Source organism: Salvia miltiorrhiza, chromosome 6 (genome assembly GCF_028751815.1).
Source record: "Salvia miltiorrhiza cultivar Shanhuang (shh) chromosome 6, IMPLAD_Smil_shh, whole genome shotgun sequence".
NCBI lineage: Eukaryota > Viridiplantae > Streptophyta > Magnoliopsida > Lamiales > Lamiaceae > Salvia > Salvia miltiorrhiza.
This window is the reverse complement of record NC_080392.1, coordinates 41,117,421-41,143,170: the sequence shown is the minus strand read 5'-3', so window position 1 is coordinate 41,143,170 and position 25,750 is coordinate 41,117,421. Positions and strand designations below refer to the sequence as shown.

Below are 25,750 nucleotides of genomic sequence, written 5' to 3'. Positions count from 1 at the left end.
TATAATGAATTAGACGATTATATAAAAAATGAAATTTATGATTCCTATCCAACATAACATTATATCTTAAGGGTGTGTTTGCTTTGAGGTATAAGGGAGGGATAAGTTACATTTATCACCTTATACTTCGTTTACTTTTATGTATAAAAAAATTCTGACAGGTTGTAGGATTTTTTGGGCAGCACATTATCCCTTGGGAAATGGATAATTTTATACCTAAAAGAGGGTGATATAATTTTATACCACCTTATAAGGAGTGGATAAATATATTATCCTTCAAACCAAATAAGATATAATAAATGTAGTCCCCACTTTAAATGATAAATTTATACCTCATTATATTATCCCTTCATTTAGAGGATAAAAAGCAAACACATCCTAAGAGAAATCAAGCTAATTTATTTATTAAAATAAATAAACTTGTTATTTATTTTCACACACACACATACATATATATATATATATATGTGTGTGTATATATATATATATATATATAAACTTTGTTATTTTATTTATATACTCTAAATAAAATAATGCATTGATTAAATTATTAAATTTCATATGACATTTGAATTAATATCGATTATATAATATAAATAATAATAAAAATGTTTTCTAACATAAGAGTATCATAAACCATACTGCCTATAATATATACATATACTCCCTCCGTCCCTAAAATAACTTCCTTTTTTTCCATTTTGGGACGTCCCCCAAATAACTTCCTCTTTCTTTCTTTCCATTTTTGGAAACCTACCCCACCACTAATAATACTTTATTTATTCTTATTTTTCACTTTTAATCTTTCTCAATACTAATTATAACACTTTTCACAACTTCCAATAATAATTATATTACTTTTTCTCCACTATCAATACATTTTACAACTTTTTATTAAAACTCGTGCCGTCTCCAAAGAGGAAGCCATTTCAGGGACGGAGGGAGTATATAATATGTGAAAATCAATCCAATTATTAAGTTAATTAACTCAAAGCCCAACATTAATTTAATTCAAATTAAGCCCATTAAATAAACTATCAGGTCCATCAGAATTAGCTGGTCCAAATATAGTTCAAGCCCAATTAATAATTCAGATTTAATAAATTAATAATTCAGATTTTATAACACCAAAATAAGAATCATATTAATAATTCTTCCCCTTCCTCTCACACGCATACTCTTTCTTTCTCTCTCTATTCTCTCTCCCTATCGCTCCTCCCTATCGCCTCTCTCTCTCTCCCTCCTTCTCCGACGGTCGTCGCTGGTTCTCGCCGCCTCCGGCGCAGCGAGGCCGGCCCCTTCTCTTCCCCTTCCTTCCCTTCCATTTCTTCCCTATATCTAAATCCCCAAATCATAAAATCTAATTCCTAGGGTTTCTACCTCCCTTCTCCCCCTCTGGAATTCGTCTCTCCGCCGTCGTCTCCGTCGCACCACCGCCTCCACTGACTCAGGTAAGCTCTAGATCTATGGAGTATTTCATTATAACTATTAATTTCATTATATTAATTCTGCATAAGTCTTATTCATCACCCTTACAGATTCAAGTCTAGAGACAAAAAAATCAGGAAATCTACAATGAAGGAGGATACTGAGCTCGCAACAGCCATTGGGAGTTCAACCATGCCATCCCACAATACTTTGGTGATAAAGAAGAAGATCGCAATGATATAGAGGCAGAACATACGCCTCACTTCACCTCAAGATCTCTGCAGCAGTCTGTGCCCCGCCTCAGTGTGTCACTGCGAAGCCCATCATTTGTTTGTCGTCGTCTTGCTTCCTCCGGCCTCGGCTCATCTGCCAGCGACTCTATTTGTCGTCGTCTTGCTTCCTCCGGCCTCGGCCCATCTGCCAGCGACTCTATAGAAGCCAATGACGTATCTGCAGCCCAACAACTAATGTGAAATGTGGGAGCGAAGAAGTCATATTTATAGGGGCCGAAACTTGGAGGGTAAGCATTGAATTTGATTTTGGAAGCCAAACTCCAAATCAGTATTTTGTATTAACCATCATTTTTTTTGTTTATCCGGTGGTTTGTTATATGTGAAGATTAATTTTATTTTTACCCAAAAGATTGTTGGATATATGTCAAGCTTGGGGTCCAATTGATTTTGAAAATCAGATTTCACTTTACATTATACATTAGACAAATTTGGATTACACATTGGATAAATGGGTTGTTCATTTTCCCGCCAAAATGCACAAATTGGCTCAGGTTGAGCTTTTATATATATATATATATATAGATTATTATTTTTTTTACAATGTTTTTTTAATTTTATTTTGTTTGTATTTTATTTATTTTTACATTACATTTCAAAATAATTATTATAATGACAAATAGTAACTATTGACATAAAACACAGCAATGTTTTCGAAAGATTACTTTTCATTATTTCAATAGTTACTTTTTCTTACAATAATAATTACTTGAATAATTATTTAATTATTTTTTCTATATTTTAGTTATTTCTATGTTATTTAATAAGCATAAAATATACATTTGTTAGCACAAATGTATACTTCTGTTAATATAAGTATTTACCTTCATTCAATAGAAGATATTATATTTTCTAAACCCGAAACCTGAACACTAAACCCTAAACATTAAATCCTAAATTTTAATTGGAATATTTACTTTTAATAAGTATAAAATATACATTTGATAGCACAAATGTATACTTATGTTAATATAATATTTACCTTTCATTCAATATAAAGTATTATATTTTCTAAACTCTAAATGTTGAAAACTAAACCCTAAACCTTGAAAACTAAACCCTAAACCATGAACACTAAGCCCTAAAAACCTGAACACTAGACCCTGAACACTAAATCAGGAATCTGAATAGTCCTATTCCCACATTTGAAACATTACATTTGTGGGAATAAATGTATACATTTGTTCTCACAATTGTATACATTTATTCCCACAAATGTAATGTTTCAAAACATTACATTTCTTCATAATGATAAATACTTTTTATAAAACAATCATTACAACAAATGTAATCATTTTAAAATATTATATTTGTGCATATCAATAATTACTTTTTATTATGAAAATATTTACTTCATGAAATAAATAAAAATACACATTCTCATTCATAAAAGTAATAATTACAACAAATGTAATAATTTTAAAAAAATTACATTTTTGCATATAAATAATTACTTTTTCTTATGATAATATTTACTTTCAATTAGTATAAGATATACATTTGTTGGAACACATGTATATTCATATTAATATAAGAATTTAATTTCATTTAATAAAAATATTATATTATCTAAACCCTAAACACTAAATTCTAAACCCTAAATCTTGAAAACTAAACCCTAAACACTTGACTGATTGAGTTTATCAGCTAAATGACTATTTTCATACATGTATTACATTTTCTAGACGTAATGTTTATTTTCATTGAAAATAAGTAGTACTTTTCATATTACTAATTAAAAAGTACAAAATACTAAGAAATTTAGAATTTAATTTAATAAAACAAAATTTTAATTTTTTTTGAAATAACTCATAAATAAATAGATAAATATAAAAAAAGTAAAACAAACTAGATATTAAAAAAAACAAAAATTAAAAATATTAAAAAAATTAAAATAGTAAAAAAAATACAAAGAATAGTAAAAAAAATAGAAAAGAAAACCAGTAAAAAGAAAAAACTAAAATAATGAAAAGAAAAGAAAAATGTTTAAAAAATCAAAAATATAAAATACAAAAAAACTAAAGAAATAGGAAAAGAAAAGAAAAACGTTAAAAAAAAATAAGAACAAAATCGCAAAGAAGTAAAAAAAAGAACAAAAAGATAAAAGAAAAAGAAGAACAAATAGCAGAAAAATAAGAACAAAATCGCAAAGAAGTAAAAAAAAGAACAAAAAGATAAAAGAAAAAGAAGAACAAATAGCAGAAAATGGGTAATGGGTTTCGAACCCTAAGAACAAAATCGCAAAGAAGTAAAAAAAAGAACAAAAAGATAAAAGAAAAAGAAGAACAAATAGCAGGAAAAAAAAGAACAAAAAGATAAAAGAAAAAGAAGAACAAATAGCAGAAAAATAAGAACAAAATCGCAAAGAAGTAAAAAAAAGAACAAAAAGATAAAAGAAAAAGAAGAACAAATAGCAGAAAATGGGTAATGGGTTTCGAACCCTAAGAACAAAATCGCAAAGAAGTAAAAAAAAGAACAAAAAGATAAAAGAAAAAGAAGAACAAATAGCAGAAAATGGGTAATGGGTTTCGAACCCTACACCTCAAGGAATAAAGTTAGCAACTAGTTGTTGCCACTGCAGCAAATCTTATTTTTGTATTTAGTTGTTAAGAACTGTATTATATAAGATACTAACGCGGATCCGGGTTAAAACGGGTAAAACCCGTCGCATACCATGCGGCTAGGGCTGTCGATCGGTTCGGGTTCGGTTACCCATATCCGAATTTTCGGTTACCCGAACCCGAAATTGCCATATTTCACTAACCGTTCCCGAACCGTTTTAGGGTTCGGAAATTGCCATATTTCACTAACCGTTCCCGAACCGTTTTAGGTGTTCGGTTACCCAATAACCGCTTCGGTTACCCGATTCGGTTATTTGGGTATCCAAAATACCATTTAAAAAATTAAAATTCAAATAATTTGCTATATAGAAGATTTGAACCTTAGTCTCTAGAAAATACACAAAGCAACTTATCCACTAGACTAAAGCTTATTCTTAAACTTTAAACATATCATAATTTTATTTTAGCTAAGACTCGATTTTTAAATAAAAAATAAATAAATTAATGAATTAATAATTAAAATATATATATAATATATATATTAAATAATTTATTAAATAATTTTCGGTTATTTCGGTTAACCCGTTTCGGTTATTGGGTTAACCGATACCCGAAATTTTTCTAAAAATGATACCCGAAACCGAACCGATACCCAAAACCGGAAATTTCGGTTCGGTTAACGGATTATCCAAAACACGATAACCAATTAGACAGCCCTACATGCGGCGGTCGCATGTAATAATTTGCTATTCACATTTTAAAAAAAGAACCAAACCGCAACGGCATGTCTTGATCACAGTGAAAAGTTAATCTTGAACCGAGTGAAAATAGAAATATGATCGTTAATTTCTTGATCTAGTGAAAAATAAAAGTAAGATTTTGTGCTTTCAAATTTAGAAGATATGTTAGACAGTATATATATAAGCCCTTAGATTATAGTAATCAAACCACCCATATTTAGACTGAAGATTAGATTCGATTTTTAATTTAAAGGTTAATCAAGTAATTTTGTATTTTAATGTAACCGTTTTGACTTAATGACATGACCAAATCTTTTTTATATTTTGCTTCAGTTATGGAGATATTTTTGTTTCATTTTTATTATTTCGTTTCTTTAATTATATTTATTTCGTTTCTGTGTTATTTGTTTATTCAACCCTAATACCGATTAGAATCAAATTTTCTTGACTTCCATTGTTGTTCTAGCTCCTCGAAGATGGATAAAGGTATTTTAATTATATTTTTCTCCATAGTTTTATTCTTTTTTGTATTATTATTTTTTATTATATTTTTTGTTTTTATATGTATTCCGTTATTTAATGCAGTCGTTTTTTTGTATAATGTTAGTGTGCTTATCGTTTTTGTTTTTTTTTTTTTTTTTGTGTGTTGTATCAGTAGTTACAGTATATGCTGTTTTTGAATTATATTCTTATTGTTATTTTTTATTGTTTTATTTTTAATCGTGTTTTTTTTTTTTTTGGTTTTCAATAAGTTTTTGTTACAGTAATTGGTTAATTATGATAGTATTTTCGAATTGCATTGAAATTATTTAAGTATCAAATTCTGTAGAATTTAGAAAAATTGTCCACTCTTTTACGTTTATTCGAAATATTTTATGTCAACAAGGAAAATTCAAAATATTTTATTTAGATATTCGTAAGTTTATTATACTTGTTCGAAAAGTTATATGTTAAATATTTTATGTCAGAAAAAAATAAAAATATTTTATTTAGATGTTCGTAATTTTCTTACGTTTGTTCAAAATGTTTTATGTTATGTATATTTTACATCAATAAGTAAAATTCGAAAATCTTATTTAGATGTTCGTAACTTTTTTATGCTAGCTCGAAATGTTTTATGTAAAATATTTTTGCAATTCTGAATCAGATAACAATAATATTATTTACGAATATAATATGTAACAAATAACCATAATTTTTAAATGAACAAAACATAATTTTTCAATGAACAGAATACAATTTTTACTCACAAAGTATGAATAGTAAAAATTTTACACTGAATAAAGTACATTATAATCGGTAATATAGATGATTCAATTGATAAAGCGAATACATAAAATAATGAATGTTAAATGTAGATGATTCAATTGATTACCCACAATTAACATATTATAAGTTGCTATTGGTATTTAGAATACAAAAAAGAATAAACATATTATAATTATGAATAAAAAACACCAGCAAAACGAATAAATAGTATTCAACCATCATCGGTATTTGGATTTGATCGTATATTCTAAGTTGCTATTGGTGTTTAGAATACAAAAAAGAATAAACATATTATAATTATGAATAAAAAACACCAGCAAAACGAATAAATAGTATTCAACCATCATCGGTATTTGGATTTGATCATATATTCTAAGTTGCTATTGGTGTTTTTGGAAGACACCAGAAATTAAGAAGAAGATGTAAATTAATTGAAAGTGATAGACTTACACTTTTTTAAGTGTTAAAATTTTCCATTTATAGAAACATAGTACTCCCTCCGTCCACCAAAGATATGTCACTTTACTTTCGGCACGGGTTTTAATAAAATGTTAGTAAAGTTGGTAGTGGAGTAAGGGTCCCACTTTAAATGTGAGTGAAGTTGTGTGGACCCTACTACTAAAAATGGATGTGACATATTTTTTGTGGACGGACGAAAAAGAAAATTGTGACATATCTTTGGTGGACGGAGGGAGTACTATTTTTAGTGAGACAACCTAAAATATAATACAATCACTTTTAGTGGAATGGAGGAATACTAATTCATATTCAAATTCGAAATTTAGCAGACGGATGGAATATTATTTTTGAAAGGCATAAAAATGAATTTGGATTCGCAATCTAAATTAGGTCACCAAAATTAAATTAAAGCTGTCTTCTCTCCTGTGAGCAGAGGGTCATGACAATATGCACAAATGCTAAAGCTTTTCACAAATATAGGTAGATTTGTTGAAAGTAAAGGTGATGGATTACGATTTTATTTCTTTAAGTAGAATTTTGCATTAATTAGACTCGTCCAACCCCAACCAACCACAGAGGAACTAGTTTTGGGCTTAAAATAAAAATAAATTTTGGTGTCACAATGTTTCACTGAGAAATCTTGCTTAAAAGAATTAAGTCGAGAAACTCGAAGTGTGTGTATGTGTGTGAAATGACGTTGACTTCTCTTTGTAAACTCACGCTAGACTCTCTCTCTCTCACTAAAATTAGCATAAAAATCTTCTTCTTCTCCTTAATTAGATTCCAGATCGCCTACATTTGTTTATCTTATGATGCCTATCTCTATATTTGTTTATCTTAGGATGTTATGACTTTTTAAACAAATATTGTTGTCTCCTACCTATAAATTATGGCGATTATATTTTGGTTCATTTGTGTTGAGTGTTGAAATCTATGCCTGATGTTGTATATATGTATTGTGTACACTAATCGGTGGGTGATGTTTTGCTTATTTCATATCGAAATAAGAATGCAAAAATTGGAAAGAAAAGTGATTAATCAAATTACCATGTATGCTAGGAAATAATTTAATTAATCTTTCAACACATGCTTTTTGGGCTGATTTCTAACAAGCTTAAGGAGATCTCTTTTGGTCTGTTTTTATAGATTGCAATGTCAAAGAAGATTCATTTTGCATTCTTTGAAATTCTTGAAATTGTACACACAAATTTGATTATCTTCTGCAAGCCATTGCTTTTGTTTAGGGTAAATGTCATTTTATGTCCCATCGTTTGACCGAATTATCGATTATGTCTCAACCTTTCGGTAATATCTAATTGGTACCCAACCTACAAACATTTTTTTAATTGTGTCCCGTAAAAATTTTCCAGCGCCTGAGAGCTAACGTGGAACGCCGGAAACAATTACGTGGAATTATTAACCAACGTGGCAGCATTATTAAACTTTAAAAAAAAACATTATTAAACTTACAAAAAAAACAACATAATACCTATGTGGCAAACCTATGTTGCAGTTCAAACGAAAAAATGCAAATGAAGAAAAAAGCTTGAAGCGCCATTATTTCTCTAGTAAAAAACGCAAACATCTTCTCCATTTGCTTCAAGTCTGGAGAAAAAACTTCTTCAATCGCTTCTCCTTGATTAATCCTAGAGCTCGAGCTACTTCGCCCCACTTCTCATCAGCAGCATATTTGATAACAGAACATAATAACCAGTATCAGAGGCATCCAACTCAACCAGTTTCTTCCCTGCAATTTCTACTATCTCCTTGTTTCGATGAACCCGGCATGAGCCGATCAAGGCTCCCCAGACACCGGCATCACCATCATGTTGAACATGTGAATGCCTTCTTGAACCAGACCAGCATGACTACATGCAGACAAGATGGAAAGGAATGATACCTCATTCGGCCTAACTCCCGAGTTCTTGATCATCTCATAGAACAAATCCAGGGCCTCCTTGCCTCTCCCATGGATGTCGTATGCTGCTAGCATTGAGCTCCACATAACATCTCGATCTTTTACCTGTCCGAAAACTGCAATAGCACCATCTAAGCTACCACATTTTGCATAAGATTCTATCAGTGAAGCACAAACGAATGAATTATCGCCTAAGCCGCACCTGATCAGAAAACCATGGAAGCAGCTCGTTTGCTGAAGAATACATAGCTCCGAACAAGCAGTCAGGATTTTAACCACATCAAAAGCATCCGGTCGAAAATCATTAGCCAGCATAGCATGTAGAACTCCAATGGACTGGCCTGTCCTCTCATTCTGAACACATCCGTGCAGCATTGCTGAGAAACAGACCGCATCTTTCTCAGGCATCTTTCAAACACCTCAACCGCTTCATCAGGGGCAGAGCAACTCATGTACATGGAAATCAGAGCTGTGGAAAGCAAGAAATCCGCATCCAACCCGTTTCTTGCAGCAAGTTCGTGTATCCTTCTCCCCTCATCTAACCTACAAGTAGCTTCACACGTTTGCAAAGCACTTATCAAAACAACGGCATTGGGCTCGATTCCTCCAACCACCATCTCATCGAAAAGATCAAGTGATTCCTCAGCACCTCCATGATGAGCATAGCAAGCAATCATAGAACCCCACGAAATCACATCTCTCTTCCATTTTCCCAAACAATCTCGCTGCAGAATCAACTGAACCCGTCTTTCCATACAAGTTTAGCAATGCATTCGAAAAATTTAAGTCCCTCCGCAATCCCACCCCTTATCATATAACCATGAACACTCCTCCCCGCTCTACAATGGCGTCCTGATCCTCCATTTAGGGCTTTCGCTCTTCGGTCTGGTGGCGATGGAGAGTAGCAATCAGAGCCTCGCCCGTACATACGCCTTCCTCCTCTTCTGCTCCTTGTTCCTCGACCTCTCATGGTTCTTCCTCTTCTCTCACCAAATCTGGCATTTTCCTGCCGCTGTTTACGGAAGATTAGCCGCCTACGCCGTGAAGCTGACTCTAGTGGTGCAGATCGCCGGAGTCTCGACTCCATCAAATCCGGCTTCAACAGCGTTGCGAGCAGCCACCCTGAAATCATTGACGATGCCATGGATATCATCGGTGGTTAGTTCTCTAGGAGGAGACCGAAGAGTTGAAGTTTGAGAATGGAGGCAAGCACAGCGTTCGTGGCAGATTTTGACTATGATTTGAGATTTTTCTTCAAACCCTCAATGTTGTGTCGTTTAGAGTGCCACATAAGAATTATGATTTTTTTTTAAAAAAGAATTATAATGCTGCCAATTCCATGTGAATTCAGAATTCCACGTAATAAATTTTCGGCATTCCACATTAGCTCCCAGGCGTGAGAAATTTTTACGGGACATAATTAAAAAAATGTTGATAGGTTGAGTACCAATTAGATATTATCGAAAGGTTAGGACATAATCGATAATTCAGCTAAACGATGGGACATTTATCCAAATCTTCATGTGATATATGGTCTTAGTGAATACTACTATAATAAAGAAAATTTTGTATACAATAAGATGTAATTGGATTCGATCTCACTCTTGTGTTTAATCAAACTTGATCATTTTCTTTTGTCGAGTGTGATGAAATTAGTTTTGAGCTACAATCATTCATTTATATAATTAGCAGCAAGCAAACCATACTATAGATAATTTGGATACATAACAACAAAACATTGGATTTATTTCACAAAAACAATACCACTAAGATTATATCAGCAGCTTATTATTACTGTATTATTCAAACATATTACAAATTACAAATTACAAAGAACTCAGCCGCATGATAAGTGCATAATACATTTCTTGAGAGAAGGATGAACCTGAAACCAAAGAGGTTGGAAATTTATTGATGGGAAGAGACATCTTCATCTTCGTCTTCGTGTTCATCAGCATACGCAGAAGACTGAGACGAGTTGCAGGGCGAGTTTTCTGCAGTAACAGCACCCGAGCCATCTTCATCCTTGCTCCTGAACAGATACGACATGGACAGACTGTTATAGGTGGAGCTTGGCTTTTTTTTCAGTTCCTCTATAGTGCTAATCGTAGCAATGGTGCTCCGGTACACATCCCCAGTGTCTTCCACCAGCAACAGCGTCTCCAACGAAGCATTTGTGCCCGTGTGCTCCTCTGCTCTACGTGGAAGCAGAACCTCAAGATTTGCCTCACAATCGTGAACTAACCTCGTTAGAGGTTCAGTTTTGAAGAACGGCTGGTGAAAAGCAAGCTGAGTGAAAGGTATGCTTAGCATTGCCCCGGTCCGTTTATCATATTTCTTCAATATCTTTATAATGCCTACCAAAATATGATTTATACACAATAGCTTAAATATATCTCTGATGGTAAAGAAAAGCTTAAATTTGACTCGCGGAAACAAGTGATAGGGAGCTGCTTCGTTACCTGCAAAGTTAAGGGAGCTGTAGCTAATCAGAAGGACCATCTCACCATGGATCACGACCAAGTCCTTGCGTATCCTCGTCAGATACTCACTAAATTCAGACTCTGAGGTAAACATTTCATAATATCGCTCTCTACTCTTCACTCGCTTAATTGCCTCCTTAAGGGCCTGAGACACCATCACCAGACAATAATCAGAAACGACATTGGTAGATTAACACGGGCTCCAAAAACTCATCAAAGTAACTACACATATTCTGATATGAACAGAAGAAACACGATGGTGAGAAGCTCACCAGGCAGAATTCTTGTGTGATTATAACAATATTGAAGTATGATACCAAGTTAAATATTTACTAGTCATTTCGGCACAAGAGGAGAGTTCATGGGGAGAAGTAATCTTCTAGAACTCCCTAAAAAGAGGCATTTTCAAGACAATAAGCACGAATTATTGTAACATAAAGAGCTGAAAAGTTTAACTATGTCATTCAATTATCCGAATATTTACTAGTCCTTTCGGCACAAGAGGAGAGTTCATGGGGAGAAGTAATCTTCTAAAACTCCCTAAACAGAGGCATTTTCAAGACAATAAGCACGAATTATTGTAACATAAAGAGCTGAAAAGTTTAACTATATCATTCAATTATCCGAATATTTACTAGTCATTTCGGCACAAGAGGAGAGTTCATGGGGAGAAGTAATCTTCTAAAACTCCCTAAAAAGAGGCATTTTCAAGACAATAAGCATGAATTATTGTAACATAAAGAGCTGAAAATTTTAACCATATCATTCAATTATCCGTTTTGTATCCACAAATTCAAGACAACTAATCGAGCTCAGAGAGATAACTTCAGATTCAGCTCATGAAATCGACGTTTTGCAGTCTCGGCCTTTGAGTTTCAACCAATAGACATTTACTTTTTCGCGGCGAATCTTCCTGCGGCATCTGAGAGCATATACTCTATCTTGCCAGCCAAAATCTTTAAACATTTTGTCCTCATGCTGAGGTCCTTACATCACAATCAATGAAAACATTTTTTTATCTGTACATTCTTTTTCATAGGAAATTAGAGTGAGCTAAAGCATTTATTCCTACAAAAATAGATTGACACATCTAGAATCCATTTAAAGACGTGCATTATTGATAGTCTAAAATAAATAAATCCCCTCAAATTTGGAATATACCCTAAAGATTCTTTAAACCATCCAGCATCATTGAGTGATGTCCTCGTCTCCACTTTGAATATTGAGTAGTATAAATCATGTTTTTTCTCACCACTACTCTATTAAGTATCAACATCCATCATTAGAAGAAAATCACTCTAACCATACTTACCTCAAATCTCATACGAGTACCGTCTCTATCTAGCTTTCGTATGCCTACAATAAGCTTCATCCATACTTCATATTCATAAACATAGTGCACTTTCTTAATGGCTGAAATGGCCTTGTTTTGGATATTATCTTCTTGCAGGTTCGATTTCTTGGGTGAGAAAAGCTCGACGATTTCTACGTGGATGAGGAGATGAGCCTCAGGCTATCCGAGTTTCAAAAGTAGTAAATTCTTAAATCTCTTCATACACTCATCTCCAGTCAGTAACATGCTATGAAGAAAATATAACCCATTTTTTGTTGATGTAAACGAAGACTTATTATTATTATTATTATTATTATTATTATTATTATTATTATTATTATTATTATTATCATTATGCTCAAGTTTCCTACTTTAGTTCATCAACAAAAGTACTTGGATGAGTTGGCATTTGGGAGCTACCTATAAAGCAATTATACATGAATAAATACATCTTCTTGTCCCTTTTCTATTTTTCTTTTCTCTGTTTTTCTTTTTCATTTTTATTTTATTTATTTTGGGGGCTTCCAAATTCAAAATTAAGCAACGTTTACACCTATTATCATCAAAGCTTCAAACTTCAATTGAACATAAAACTGTAAAACTCATCACAAAACTTGGGTAGTTAAATCTCTGCAAATAAGGCACTCAATAAAAAAAATCAAAAACAATTCTCAAAAAAAAAAAAATTCAAAAACATAAACACTAAGACTAAACACACACACAGAGATAGTTACCTGGAAGCGGATGATGAGATCCTCCTCCTTGCCGACGTAGAAATCGTTGAACTTTTCAATTTCCCCAGCGAGAACCGCCACAAACCAGACCTGGAACTCCGGCAGCGGCAGAACTCCGGCGGCGGGTGAGATGTTATTCAGCAGCTTCTTCAAAAGCTTGTAGCGCAGATATTCGTCCCTCCATCCGGGTAGGGTTTTCTCCAAGTGATTCCCAAATTCCCTCCCAAATTTCATTGTTATTTGGTTATCTCCGTGTGCGAATCCACCGCTCCGATTAATTTAACACGAAAAGGGTACAAATCCGTAGGGAGAATTTGGCTTTTGGAATCTAATCTGATCTGGAAAAAGATTTGGGCGCTCATGTTCCCTATTTATTAAACTCGCTGGGTATACACGATGCATACACGCACGCAGAAATTAAAGGCGGAATATTCCATTGCAGTCTTGTGATTAATTGGTCGAGGAGATGATGAAGAAATGGGATTATAAGAGAATATGCGGAAGAAAATCCCAAATTGAAAATGTTTTGTTTGTAGTTTTGGTTTGATGCAATTGGGTTTTGCGGAGCAACCAAAAGAATTGGGAGAATATTTGTGATAATATGCGGCAAGGAATTTGTTTTCCAGCGAACAAGGGAAGAGAGAATACAAGTAGTCTTCGTTGAATACAATTCCTTGATTGAATTTGTGATTACTATTATTGGTTGATGAGTTTCAACCAGCTGTGGATCCAAGAAATGATAGGATGTTGAATTTGTTGAAATATACAGTTTGTTTGAAGGTAGTGCATGAGGATTCATAGATGGACACTTCATTTCTTTAGGTTTAGGGCGAATTTAATAGTAACAGTTCAATCGCTTATTATAATAAATAAATAATTAATTATTCTCATTTCATTAATCTATTTATTATATGAAAACACAGTTTGTGGCAAAATTGTAATTAAAGAATCAATCAAAGGGTATTTATAAAACTCAACAAATCCCATATCCCATATATTTTCTCTCTCCTCTCTCCTCTCTTTCATCATACCCATTCTTCAATTTTCTATTCTCTCTCTTTCTCTATTTTCTCTCATATTCTCTTTTTTTCATATTTTGATGATTTTTTTAAAAAATCAAATTTTATTTATAAAAAATATTCTTTATATATCTTAAATTAAAGATGAATACAAGATCTTTGATTTGGTATCAAATAATTATTCAACTCTTTTATTAGTATTCTAATAATATAATTTATTTTTCTACTTATCAATTGAAAGCTTTTCTAATAAGATGGCATAGGTAATGAGCTAACTTAGAAAAAATTAATTTTATGCATGATTAGCTTATGTTTTAAAACTATATATTGTGATGTGAAAACTCTTTTTTTATTGTTTATTCGTTTCTTTTAATTTGAATGATGTGTTTATTCTGTAATTTTAAGGAAGAAAATAAAGTTCTCCATCAAATAGATGGAAAATTAAAAATGATACTTTTCAAAATTATAAAATAAAATTAAGGATCTTTACTGAGCAATTGATGTAGATTATTTTATTTTTTAAGAAAAAATAATTTACATTTACTTATATTCTAACTATATTTAATATTTATTTTTTACTTATTTGATACATCATTTAATTTATTTATTTTTGATAAATTAACATGATTAAATAAAGAAATTTAGAGACTGCGCCACAGGGGCTCGAACCCAAGACCTTCGGTTTTAGACATGAACCCCTAATCGGTTAACCGATACACACGCTACATCGTTTAATTTTGATGCAAAATTATGTTCGTCGTGCATCGCACGGGCGAATGTACTAGTTCAATAAATAGTGCAAGTATATGAAAACTTATTTGTATGTGTTTTTTCTTAAAATATCACTTCATCAGATATTCAATAAATAGTGCAAGTATATGAAAACTTATTTGTATGTGTTTTTTCTTAAAATATCACTTCATCAGATATAAAAATTAAGGGTGATGAACAAGTCGGATAACTCGAACTCAAAATGTGAGTATTCGTAACTGAATTTAAGCTGATTTTCGCGAAAAAAAAAGAAAAAGAAAAAAGAGCACCTCTATTTGTTTTGCTTTTTCCACATATTTATAATTGAAAACCAAACATGAAAGGTTTACTAATCAATAACCAAACATCATTTTTAAATCACAATTCACATCAATAAGGATCAAAATTACAATGACTTTGCGTTTCAAAATTCACAATTCTCAATTCACATCAATAAATCTTAATAACAAAAACAACTAACATAACAATTTTTTTTTTAATAAAATCACAACACAAAATCAAAACTACCAAAAAAAATCAATCCACTACAAATTTAATATGTAGTAAACTATATAAATTATACATGCTGATTGTTCGGGTACTAGAGCATCTCCAGCCCCAAAAATTGGAGCTGGATCGAGCTGACGTGAAGGAAATGGGGAGGGCTGGCGGGTTGCTGGGGCTCGAGGGAGGTATGAAGGCTCATGCCTCGGCACGAAGAGAAAGGGTGAAGGCTCATGTTTTCACGTGTGAATTTTTTTTAAAAGGGTTAATGGCATGTAAATTACTAAACTATATGTCAATTCTGGTTTAAATACCGAACTTCAAAGTATATTAAGGAAATTCCTAAACAATTGATTTGATCTGATTTGGTAAGTCCGGCCATATTCCGGCAAGGGTATTTTTGGTAATGTACATACGTGGCTTATTTTTGTTGCGCTGGCACCTTGTTGGCCGCCAAGTGTGATCCGACTGGATATAGCAAATTAATAAATGACGTCGTTTATTAATTTTGGGGGGAAACAACCGAAAAGTCGCGCCCTATTTTTTCTCTTTCCTTTCGTTTTCATTCTTTCTGCTCTTCTCCCGATAGTTGAAGACGAAGATTCTTCCCCTTTTTCATTTCTTCACCAAAGTTGTCGTCTTTTGGAGAGCACACTAGGTCCCAGTAGTTTATTATGTTTTATCGTTGTCTCTGATCTTTGAAATCGAGAACGTGGGCATCTGTGGCCTTGTGGTCCCATTCAGTAATGGCGAAAAGGTAACTCAATAACCAATTTATTATGCTTTCATGAACTTTTGTTTAACGTTTTTTAGGAAGAAGTGTAGTGTATTCTTTGTTTATACTGACAAAAGCAGTAGTTGTCGCATTTTGTACTATTTGGGTTAAAAAATTGTCTCTTGCTTGCCTATAGGTGGGAAATTGTTAGTTGTTGTCATTTTGTGCATTAATGTTTGGATATAACGGTTTTAGGGTTTTGCATGTTAAAGTTTCGCGCATTTTTCAATTGTTGTTGCTTTGAATCTGTAAAATCTGTCTGTGTGTCTTGTCTAAATTTTTAATTTATTTTGTTCAATTTTATGTCTGCAGTGACGATGAATTTGGTTTACATATTTGCCATGGAGGTAGGTTCATTAACTATGAAGCTAAACAACATTATATAGGTGGGGTTTATGACAATAAGATTGGCTTAGATCCTGATAGGTTTGGGTACTTTGATCTTGTTGATTATGTGAAAGAATTAGGTTATGTGGCCTGGTCTGGATTGTATTACAGAATACCTACTACTCAAACACATAAGCTAATAACAAATGATGAAAGTGTAATGGAAATGTTGAGATGTAAGGGTAGGCACCCAATAGTTACTGTATGTGTGGATGGGGGTAAGATTGGTACAGATCTTGGTGAAAAGGGGGGCAAAGTTTCTGAGGTGAGTGTTCCTGAAGTACAGACTGACTGTACTGATAAATATGTTAGTGAAGCTGATGGTGAGAGTGGGTGTGGGGGAGATGATGATAGTGTGGTTGCTGGTGAGGGTGAAAGGGGTTCATATGATGATGGTGATTGGGGAGCTCTAGATAATGCTACATATTCCGAGGTTGATGATTTTATCAATATTTTGATGATAGTAGTGAGGAAGAAGATTATGTACCTAGTGAGAGTGAGTTGTCAGATGTTAGCTTAGGAGACCTAGAGTATATATCTGATGAAGAAAACTTTAAAATGAGAAAGAAACTAAAAACGACTGATAGTGTTTTTAAGTTGATTAATGAAAAAGATGGCTTTGAAGCCGAAGTGGAACACACATACCATTCTGATTATGAAAATGATGAAAAGGAATTTGCCTCCGATGAAACAGATTCTGACTTCGAACATTCGTTGAGGGTAAAGAAAGTTGTTTATGATCCTAGCTATGACCATAGCAAAATGCAGCCTGTCATTGGCATGTATTTCCAGGATGGGATTCAATGTAGGACGGCTTTGACAACATGGGCCATTGAAAATGGTAGATATGTCCGGTTTAAGGCAGTTTCTAAGAAGAAATTGTTGGCCAAATGTACTCCACCCTGCCCTTGGAACCTTTATGCTAGTTCTCTCCGGGCTAATGGCACTTTCATGATTAAGTCGGGTGCTTGGGATCACACCTGTGCTAAGGCCATGAGTAATAAGCTTTTGAGTTCTCAGTGGATAGCTAGCAGGTACTTGAATGTGTATAGGGTTAGTTACAATCTTTCAGTTAAAGATCTAGGTGCTGATATACTTGAAAGGTTTAAAGTTAGAGTACCTAAGGACAGACTATACAAGGCCAGGAGAATGGCTCAAGAGATGGTGAGAGGTTCCGTTCACCAACACTACGCAATGATCAAGAATTATGTTGCTGAGTTAAGGAAAGTTGATCCTGAAGGGAGGTTTGAGCTTCTTTTAGAAGCCGATAATACTTTCAAAGCACTTTACATTGGTTTGAGTGCTCCGAGGAAGGGTTTCAAGGTCAGCTGCAGACCGGTAATAGGTATCGATGGTTGCTTTCTGAAAACATACTTGGGGGGACATCTTCTTTGTGCCACAGGGAAAGATGGCAACAACGGAATGTTCCCAATAGCTTGAGCTGTGGTCGAGGCAGAAAATGAAGCATGCTGGAATTGGTTCCTTGAAATTTTATTTCATGAATTGACACCTTAGTGATGGCAGTGGGTGGACATTTATCAGTGACCAACAAAAGATTAGCAAATCTATTTTTAATCCTTTTAATTGTGTACGTAATTCATATTTGAAGCTTATAGTACATACTTGGCATCTGTGTAATTGTATCTTTGTCTTTTGAAGGGTCTACAAAATGCGGTGGCTAGGTTGGCACCACAGGCTGAGCATAGGAACTGTGCTCTCCATATCTACATGAATTGGAAGAAGGTGCACAAGGGTCAAACACTAAAAAACATTTTCTTCCGAGCTGTTTATGCCACCTTTGAAGCTGAAATCAAACTAGCGGTTCAAGAAATGAAAGAAGAATCAATGGCAGCATTCGAGGATTTCATGGGAAGGGACACGTCAAAATTCTGTAAGGCCTTCATTTCAACCCACCCCAAGAGTGATAGTGTAGATAACAATATCAGTGAGTGCTTCAACGGTTACATATTAAATGCTAGGGGTAAGCATGTTATTCACATGTTGGAAGAAATTAGGTCTTCTTTGATGGTTAGACAGGTGCAGAAATTCAAGACAATGAGTGCTGTCAAGGGTAAGTTAACTCCAAACGTAAGCAAGTTGTTGGAGAAGAATTTGATGGTAAGTGCTTATTGCATTGCACTTCCGGCCATGTATGATTCTTTTCAAGTGCACTACGAAGGTGACACATTTGTGGTCCATGTTAAAACGGGAACAAGTGGGCAGAACAAATGTTCATGTAGAGAGTGGGATTTGACAGGGATCCCTTGTAAGCACGCGGTGTCTGCTATCAAGTATATGGACCGTGACCCTATTGATTATGTGTCTGATTGTTTTTCTGTTGACACCTATTTGTCTGGTTATGAGCATGGTATCAAACCAATTCATGGCAATAAAATGTGGCCACAAGTTGAAGGTGACATTGTCAAACCGCCGCCGAAAACAAAAAATGCTTGGGAGACCGAAGAAAAAAGAGTGAGAGCACCACAGGAGAAAGAAGGTCGAATGACAAAGCATGGAGTGATCATGACTTGCAGCAGGTGCAAGCAACATGGCCACAACAAACGTAAATGCACCAATGAGCCTGTGAAGGTACCAGAACCTGAGAAGGTATATACTTATTTGATTAGTTATTATACATTTGTCAAGCATAGATGAATGATTACAAATTTTGCTTCATTTAAATGTGGCCTAGAGGAGGAGAGGAAGACCTTCGAAAGAAGGAGGAGCAGAAAAGAAGGACAAAGTCAAAAAGAAGGACAAGGCTGATAAAAACAAGAAAGGGAAGTCAAGCCAATTCCAAGGCAGAGGGACTGCCCTACGGGGTATTGGTGTTTACGTGAATGAAAAAACTGGAAACTCCTTCTTCCATGTATGTTGATCTCTCCCAGGATACTGCTTACTAATCTTGTTATGTGTGTCCTAAGATACTTGTTAATAAATCAACTTCCATGCAGGCTTCGAGTTCGAGCAAAAAGACAACTCAATTGCACAAGTACAAGAAACCAAGACAAATTGAAATGGGTGGATCATCTGCAATCAAGGATAGCAGTGGTGTGAGTGCTGTTACAACAGCTCAAGAAAGCATGCAGGATGGAGGGCCTACACCAAATCTATGAACTTTGTTGTTATATGTGAATGTAATAGTGGTTTTTGGAAACTGGTTTTGGAGATACTTGCTCAATGGCTATGACCTTTTTCAAAAACTCGAATGCTAGGGTCTGATTAAGTTTGCTTGTATGTATATTTTGTGGATGACAGTTAATCAAACTTGGTGATATCTATTTCAGCTATGTTGGACTTAATTGAGATATCCCTTTGCTTTTGTGAATCTTCTATCTTTACCAATTCCTCTTTCTTTTTCAATGAAGCTGAAATGAAGATGTACTCAAACTTAGGAAATGGAAGTTTAGATTACTAAATTCATATTGCGGATAGTTGATTTACAGATAAGTCTATCTATTACAAAAGGAAGACAACCTAAGTCATCTTCAACCTATCTACAACCTTAACTTAACCAAATCCTAGATTACTTGCTAATCCAAAGCATAGCAAACAAGACAGCAAACACGCAAACAACCTATTTAGTAGTGCGAATCTTCACCAACTGTCCACGAACGATGCCTTCAAGGGCGTCGTTCTTGGCCTTCAATAAATCCAGCTCCATAGCCACTGAATTGGTTTCACGCACTCTCGCATCCAACCTTTCAAGGCTCAAAGTAGCGGCCATTTTGGCTTCTTCACGCTCCTCGTCAGCCCTAACAACTTGTAGCCAGAGTTTTGTAATGCAGTCCTTGTAGTGGTCATTCAATTCCGGGTCAAGCCATTCCCAAAACCCACAATCTGTGTTTGTCTACACCAACACAAATCAAGTCTTATTTACAGATATATATGATGCAAACAATAAATTTAACAAATTTGAAAATTAACTTACCCCTCGACGGCTGCAGCATTGGAAGCGCCGCACCATGTTTGCAGTTTCTTGGCCCTGCCGCCCAATTAGCAAAACGCGGGCTGTTGGGTGTGTTATACCCTAGGTCAGACGAGCTCGAGCTCGAAAACGATTCTCCAGTCTCACTGTTCCAATACTTGCTCATTGAGATGGATTGGAATGATATGCAAACGAAATGAAAGAAAATTGTGAATTTAGGGTTAAGTCGACTCATTTATTGAAGAAGTTCAGTTAAAACGAATCCAAACGACGACGTCTTTCAAACACAAAACGATTGTGTTTCGGTTTAATCCCAGCGTGACCACGTAGGATTTTCCGGAGGTCCATGTCATCATTTAGTCACCGGAATATGGCCAGAGTTACCAAATCAGATCAAATCAATTGTTTAGGAATTTCCTTAATACACTTTGAAGTTCGGTATTTAAACCAGAATTGGCCTATAGTTTAGTAATTTACATGCCATTAACCCTTTTTAAAAACATTAAACTTAAATCTAAAATATAGCCATTGCAAACGGTCGAATTTTTTGTTCTTTTTTCTTTTTTTCTTTCTCTTGACCGTTGCAAAAATTATTTTTTTGTTTTTTTCCTTTTTTCTTCTATAAATACTACACTTTCTCTTCTTTTTTCACACATTCTACAATTTCTCTACAACCTCTCTACAATTTCTCCACTCTTTAATTTTCATATCAACTTCAAGCAATGGAGGAAGGTTTTGATGAATTTTCAAGAAGTATTCTCATGATGCGGCCATTCCGATTACCAACCCATTGATGAGGTTCGCTCTTTTTCCCAAGCATCCAACGTGTTAGAGGTGGGCAACGTTCCACCCCCGGCGAACCCACCCCCCGTTGCTGACGAAGTGAAGCCGAAGGCTGCAATGGGATCTCGTAGTGACTACACCTCCGCCGAGTCGAAGCTCATATACATGTTATGGATGGAGTCATAGTTTTGATGTGATTGTGGTTATAATTAAATAATTTTTCACAGTTCAGAATATATAAAAAGTAAATCAAAGTTGAGGCTATAAATTAAATTTTGCTGAAAGTTAAGACTATAAATTATAGCTAACCCTGAAAGTTAAGACTATAATTATAGTTAACCCTTTTTTTAATGTAATTTTTGTTGGAAAAACACACATGTTTATTTCCAAACAATTACGGAGCTCCATTTCAAATCTGAACCATTTACGGTTAGAATATCTCATCTAAATACAGAATATGAAACTTGAACAAACTACTGAAACAAAACCATCTTTAGTTTTTTTTCACTGCTTACATTCTGTCAAAAGCTTATTGCATTACTATATATTCACACATAATTCCTAAGAACTCAATTGCCAGATACGAACACAGTCAATTCAAGAGTAGGATTGACTGTAAACCAAAACAAAAAAGTAAAAAATTCATTGAGGGAAACAGACATCTTCCTCTTCGTTTTCAACCTCTTCCTTGACAAAGGAGTTGCAGGGCGAGTTTTCTGCAGTTACATCGCCTCCGCTGTCATCATCATGTCTCCCAAAGAGATACGACATGGATAAATGGTTGTAGGTGGAGCTCGGCCTTCTCAGGCCTTCTATAGTGCTTATTGCAGCAAGAGTGCTCCGGTATATATCTACAGTTTCTTCCACAAGCAGCAACGTCGTATCCAAGGAAGCATTTGGTCTGTTGTCGTGGTCCTCTGCAACTGCAGTGGATGGTTCTACCACCTCTGCTTCGAGAGGGAACAGAAACTCGAGCTTTGCCTCGCACTCGTGGATTAACCTCGTTAGAGGTTCGATTGTGAAGAATGGCTGGTGGAAAGCAAGCTGAGTGAAAGGCATGCTTAGCATTGCCCCAGTTCGTTTATCGTATTTCTTCAATATCTTAATGAGGCCTAACCAAAAATGCAGGAGGCAATTCATCAATAAAATATGAGAGCCATACATGAAAATTAATACTATAATTTTCATGGTAACAAAAGCTTAGAACTTGATTGACACGAACCGGGTGATGGACAAAAGAACCTTCTTTACCTGCGAAGTTAAGGGAGCTGTAGCTTTTCAGAAGAACCATTTCCCCATGAATCGCAACCAAGTCTTTGTGTATCTCCGTCATAAACTCAAATCCAGTATCCAAGGTAAACATTGCATCATTTACATGATCTCTCTCCTGCACTCGCTCAATTGTCTCCATAAGGGCCTGAGGTGCCAGCAGCAGACGATTATTGCATCAGAAACCACGTTACAAGATTAACATGGTGACCGAAACCATGATGCTTTCATGAAAATAAGTAAACGAGCATGTGTCGTAGACACATTTTTCAGAATTGTTTTATGGTTTTCATTACCAAAAGAAACACAATGAGACAACCTCAATCAACAGAATACTTGAATGATTACAACAATAACTTGATATATGATACAAAGGTGCGTTTAATTGGCTGAGTTGTATATTATTGCAAACATTTAGTAGTCGGGTTCACACAATGGCAGATTTTATTAAAGTAAGTCTTCCAACAGCTTCTCCAAAAGAGGCCTCTTTGATACAATAAGTATGAATAATTATAACCAAAAGAAATGAAATTTTTACCATCTCAAGATTGAAGGACTAAATTAAATGGACATCTAATTTGTTTCTAAGGGTTTCAACAGAATTTAATCTAGTTACAGAAAGAGATCCAAATTCAGTTAACTAAGTGGGATTTTTGCAGTGTTCAGCCTTTAAGTTCCGTCCTGAAGACGTCTCTAGACGCTTTCCCCTCAGCATCTGAGAGCATTTAGCTTTCTTTTCTTCTTTTTTTCTCTCCTTTCCTCAAGTTGAGATCCTTTGTGAAGAACCCCATCAATAAATAATCTATATATTCTTTTTGCCAACAAATCAGTGTGACCTAAAAGGATTTATCGTTAATACTAAATTGGCACATCTGGAACCCAATTCAAGAGATGTGCTGTTGGCGAATTCCTGTTAGTTCAAATAAAGCAGTCCTCAGGAATCGGAATAAACCACGGACATACTTTTATACCATCCAATTTTGTAGAATGAGGTCCCTTTACTTGTTAGAATTCATTTCATATCGACATCATCTTCACAAGAAAATTACTTTGATTCAACTTTCCTCAATCCCATATCACATTACCACACAATGAAACCATCTCTATAAAGCCAGCTTCATATCAAAACTTCATCTATATAAGTTACTGAGATCTCCTTCTACCATATCACATTGTAAATAACATCTTGCACTTCCTCAGTCGCCTTATATTGGGGTGATTCCCTCTTGCAGGTTCGATTTCTCGGATGAGAAATGTTCGACGATTTCTACGTTGATAATGAGAAGTTCCTCAGGCTATCCAAGTTTCTAAAGAAGTAACTATCGAAACTCTACTCCCTCAGCTTCATGCACTCTTATCATTACTCAAGAACTATGAGGAAAAAAGGTTTTATTTACACAAACACGTATTTATATATATGTATATATATTACTTTTGAAATGTTCCTAGTTTGATTCATACAAACAAAAAGTTGAGAGCTGCCTCAGTTTTCTACAGAATGCAGTCAAATTTTTCGAGAAGCAATTTTTTTTTTTTTCATTTCCATTTTTTGGTTCCACCAATTCACCAAAAGCTTATTTTCCAATGAGAAAATACGATAATCGGGTAAAGAATCTCAACCAAAAAGTGAACACTATGAATAAATCAATTACATAAACAATAACTGCAAAAAAAAAAAGAGCAGAGATACCTGGAAGCGGATGATAAGATCCTCCTCCTTGCCGACGTAGAAATCGTTGAACTTTTCAATTTCCCTGGTAAGAATCGCCACAAACCACACTTGAAACTCCGGCAAGGGAAGCCGCGGCGGCAGATAACCGGCGGCTGGCGCAATACTATTCAGCAGCTTCTTCAACAGCTTGTAGCGCAAGAATTTGTCCCTCCACTCCGGTAGGGTTTGCTCTAAGTGAATCCTGAATTCCCTCCCAAATTTCATATCTTCTTTGAATATCTTCTTTTGACGGCGTCGATTTTCAGGTTAATTTGAGGAAATTGTCGGAGTAGTAATGGATGCTGCAAAGGAATCAAACGTGGAAGAAAATTACACGAAAAAGGTGAAATTTTGAAAAGAGAATTTGGGTTGGGGAATATAATCTGATCCAAAGATAACGAGTTGAAAGATGTGGATACCAATTTATACAAATTGTCAGCATCAAATTTATGCATAAACTCAAATTTGGGGATATTCTTTTGCAGTGTATATGTATTGGTGGAAGAAATGATGAGATCAGTAAACTAAATAAAATTAGGCAAAGAAAGCTTAGAAATTATAAGGAATATCCTTTCACTACAAAAGATTCGTATCGCATATTAAATATACTAATTTTACTATGTTTGTTTGAAATGCCTTAATTTGAAACAAGTATATATAGAATATAGTTTTGGTTGAAGTTATTGGCATTAGCATAGCAACCAAATAGACTTTGGCCAATTTTGTTTGGTTACATATGAGCCAAGGAAATCTTTTCCAACGAGTAGGGAGACTATTAAATACTTCAATATTTTACCCTTGTCTAAATATTAAATATAACATATTGTATTCATCACTATTGTTATGCTATACCTAGTGCAATCAATATAGAACGCATAATTATGTGTTTACTATTTGAAGTAGTGTTATTCGAAAATGTTCAAGTGTCATTTCTCAAATGAAGTAGTGTCATTTTAAAAATCAATTGCACGGTGCAATCGATTGCATAAAAGTATTTATGATCTTTTTTAATGATACGTATCAAGCAGAGGTGAATCAAAGTCCAAAAACAATTACTACACTATATTAAAAAAATCAAAATATTACTTTTATTTCATATTTATCCTCTCATATAATAATAATAATAATAATAATAATAATAATAAGTTCTTCTCATGGTTATAAACAAACTTTTTCTTTCTTCTCAACCACCAGCCGCCATCTGGCCCATCCCACGTTCATTTTTATCTCGAGCTCTTCCATTCAATTCCGAAGTACTGCTACACCTTTTAATATTAAAGGTTTTTATATTTAAATTAAAATAATTATTTATCACATCTAAATACAAAATTTTAACTCCAAAACATATATCGATCATGTAATGAGTTTTCTTCAAATTGTAACGCTGTATTTAACTTACTATTGCATCA

General features: G+C 34.3%; 4 protein-coding genes, 2 long non-coding RNA genes and 1 pseudogene across 9 annotated transcripts; 4 read left to right on the top strand and 3 right to left on the bottom strand.

The window, feature by feature from the left end:
* The first annotated feature begins 1,260 nt into the window (after window positions 1-1,260).
* Window positions 1,261-1,887, top strand: LOC130989583 (uncharacterized). The gene is made up of 2 exons (XR_009090699.1): window positions 1,261-1,451; window positions 1,539-1,887. It is a non-coding gene; the product is annotated as an uncharacterized LOC130989583 (long non-coding RNA).
* A 6,294-nt stretch (window positions 1,888-8,181) lies between these two features.
* On the bottom strand, window positions 8,182-10,231 carry LOC130989580 (putative pentatricopeptide repeat-containing protein At3g01580; annotated as a pseudogene).
* Window positions 10,232-10,390: 159 nt separating this feature from the next.
* LOC130989581 (SPX domain-containing protein 4-like) lies at window positions 10,391-14,116 on the bottom strand. 2 transcript variants are annotated; one of them, XM_057913563.1, is made up of 3 exons: window positions 13,216-14,107; window positions 11,128-11,293; window positions 10,391-11,022 (listed from the first exon to the last, which is right to left on the bottom strand). In XM_057913563.1, exons 1-3 carry the CDS (start codon window positions 13,447-13,449, stop codon window positions 10,574-10,576), a joined length of 849 nt encoding a protein of 282 aa, XP_057769546.1. In that variant the 5' UTR covers window positions 13,450-14,107; the 3' UTR covers window positions 10,391-10,573. The 2 variants fall into 2 exon arrangements, with proteins under 2 accessions (XP_057769546.1, XP_057769545.1); XM_057913562.1 differs by having other exon boundaries at window positions 10,391-11,293; window positions 13,216-14,116.
* Window positions 12,208-13,998, top strand: LOC130989582 (uncharacterized). 2 transcript variants are annotated; one of them, XR_009090698.1, is made up of 2 exons: window positions 12,208-12,476; window positions 12,599-13,998. It is a non-coding gene; the product is annotated as an uncharacterized LOC130989582 (long non-coding RNA). The 2 variants fall into 2 exon arrangements; XR_009090697.1 differs by having other exon boundaries at window positions 12,208-12,498.
* Window positions 14,117-17,173: 3,057 nt separating the features above from the next.
* On the top strand, window positions 17,174-19,881 carry LOC130989579 (uncharacterized). Its single transcript, XM_057913561.1, has 3 exons — window positions 17,174-19,257; window positions 19,343-19,519; window positions 19,605-19,881. Exons 1-3 carry the CDS (start codon window positions 18,379-18,381, stop codon window positions 19,764-19,766), a joined length of 1,218 nt encoding a protein of 405 aa, XP_057769544.1. The 5' UTR covers window positions 17,174-18,378; the 3' UTR covers window positions 19,767-19,881.
* On the top strand, window positions 17,209-18,090 carry LOC130990942 (uncharacterized). The gene has a single exon (XM_057915163.1). It carries the CDS (start codon window positions 17,209-17,211, stop codon window positions 18,088-18,090), a length of 882 nt encoding a protein of 293 aa, XP_057771146.1.
* Window positions 19,882-21,838: 1,957 nt separating the features above from the next.
* Window positions 21,839-25,079, bottom strand: LOC130989578 (SPX domain-containing protein 4-like). Of its 2 annotated transcripts, XM_057913559.1 has the most exons (4): window positions 24,761-24,965; window positions 24,321-24,643; window positions 22,613-22,778; window positions 21,839-22,473 (listed from the first exon to the last, which is right to left on the bottom strand). In XM_057913559.1, exons 2-4 carry the CDS (start codon window positions 24,564-24,566, stop codon window positions 22,004-22,006), a joined length of 882 nt encoding a protein of 293 aa, XP_057769542.1. In that variant the 5' UTR covers window positions 24,567-24,643; window positions 24,761-24,965; the 3' UTR covers window positions 21,839-22,003. The 2 variants fall into 2 exon arrangements, with proteins under 2 accessions (XP_057769542.1, XP_057769541.1); XM_057913558.1 differs by having other exon boundaries at window positions 24,321-25,079.
* Between the last annotated feature and the right edge of the window lie 671 nt (window positions 25,080-25,750).

What these genes read in the sequence shown, in the direction of transcription:
- LOC130989581 (XM_057913562.1), bottom strand. Translation starts at nt 13,449, where the DNA reads ATGAAATTTGGGAGGGAATTTGGGAATCACTTGGAGAAAACCCTACCC. An exon ending in ATCTCATCATCCGCTTCCAG is followed by an intron (nt 11,294 to 13,215) that starts GTAACTATCTCT and finishes ATGGTGTCTCAG; the next exon opens with GCCCTTAAGGAGGCAATTAA.
- LOC130990942 (XM_057915163.1), top strand. Translation starts at nt 17,209, where the DNA reads ATGAGAAAGAAACTAAAAACGACTGATAGTGTTTTTAAGTTGATTAAT.
- LOC130989579 (XM_057913561.1), top strand. Translation starts at nt 18,379, where the DNA reads ATGAATTGGAAGAAGGTGCACAAGGGTCAAACACTAAAAAACATTTTC. An exon ending in AGGTACCAGAACCTGAGAAG is followed by an intron (nt 19,258 to 19,342) that starts GTATATACTTAT and finishes AATGTGGCCTAG; the next exon opens with AGGAGGAGAGGAAGACCTTC. An exon ending in CTGGAAACTCCTTCTTCCAT is followed by an intron (nt 19,520 to 19,604) that starts GTATGTTGATCT and finishes ACTTCCATGCAG; the next exon opens with GCTTCGAGTTCGAGCAAAAA.
- LOC130989578 (XM_057913558.1), bottom strand. Translation starts at nt 24,566, where the DNA reads ATGAAATTTGGGAGGGAATTCAGGATTCACTTAGAGCAAACCCTACCG. An exon ending in ATCTTATCATCCGCTTCCAG is followed by an intron (nt 22,779 to 24,320) that starts GTATCTCTGCTC and finishes CTGGCACCTCAG; the next exon opens with GCCCTTATGGAGACAATTGA. An exon ending in CAGCTCCCTTAACTTCGCAG is followed by an intron (nt 22,474 to 22,612) that starts GTAAAGAAGGTT and finishes ATTTTTGGTTAG; the next exon opens with GCCTCATTAAGATATTGAAG.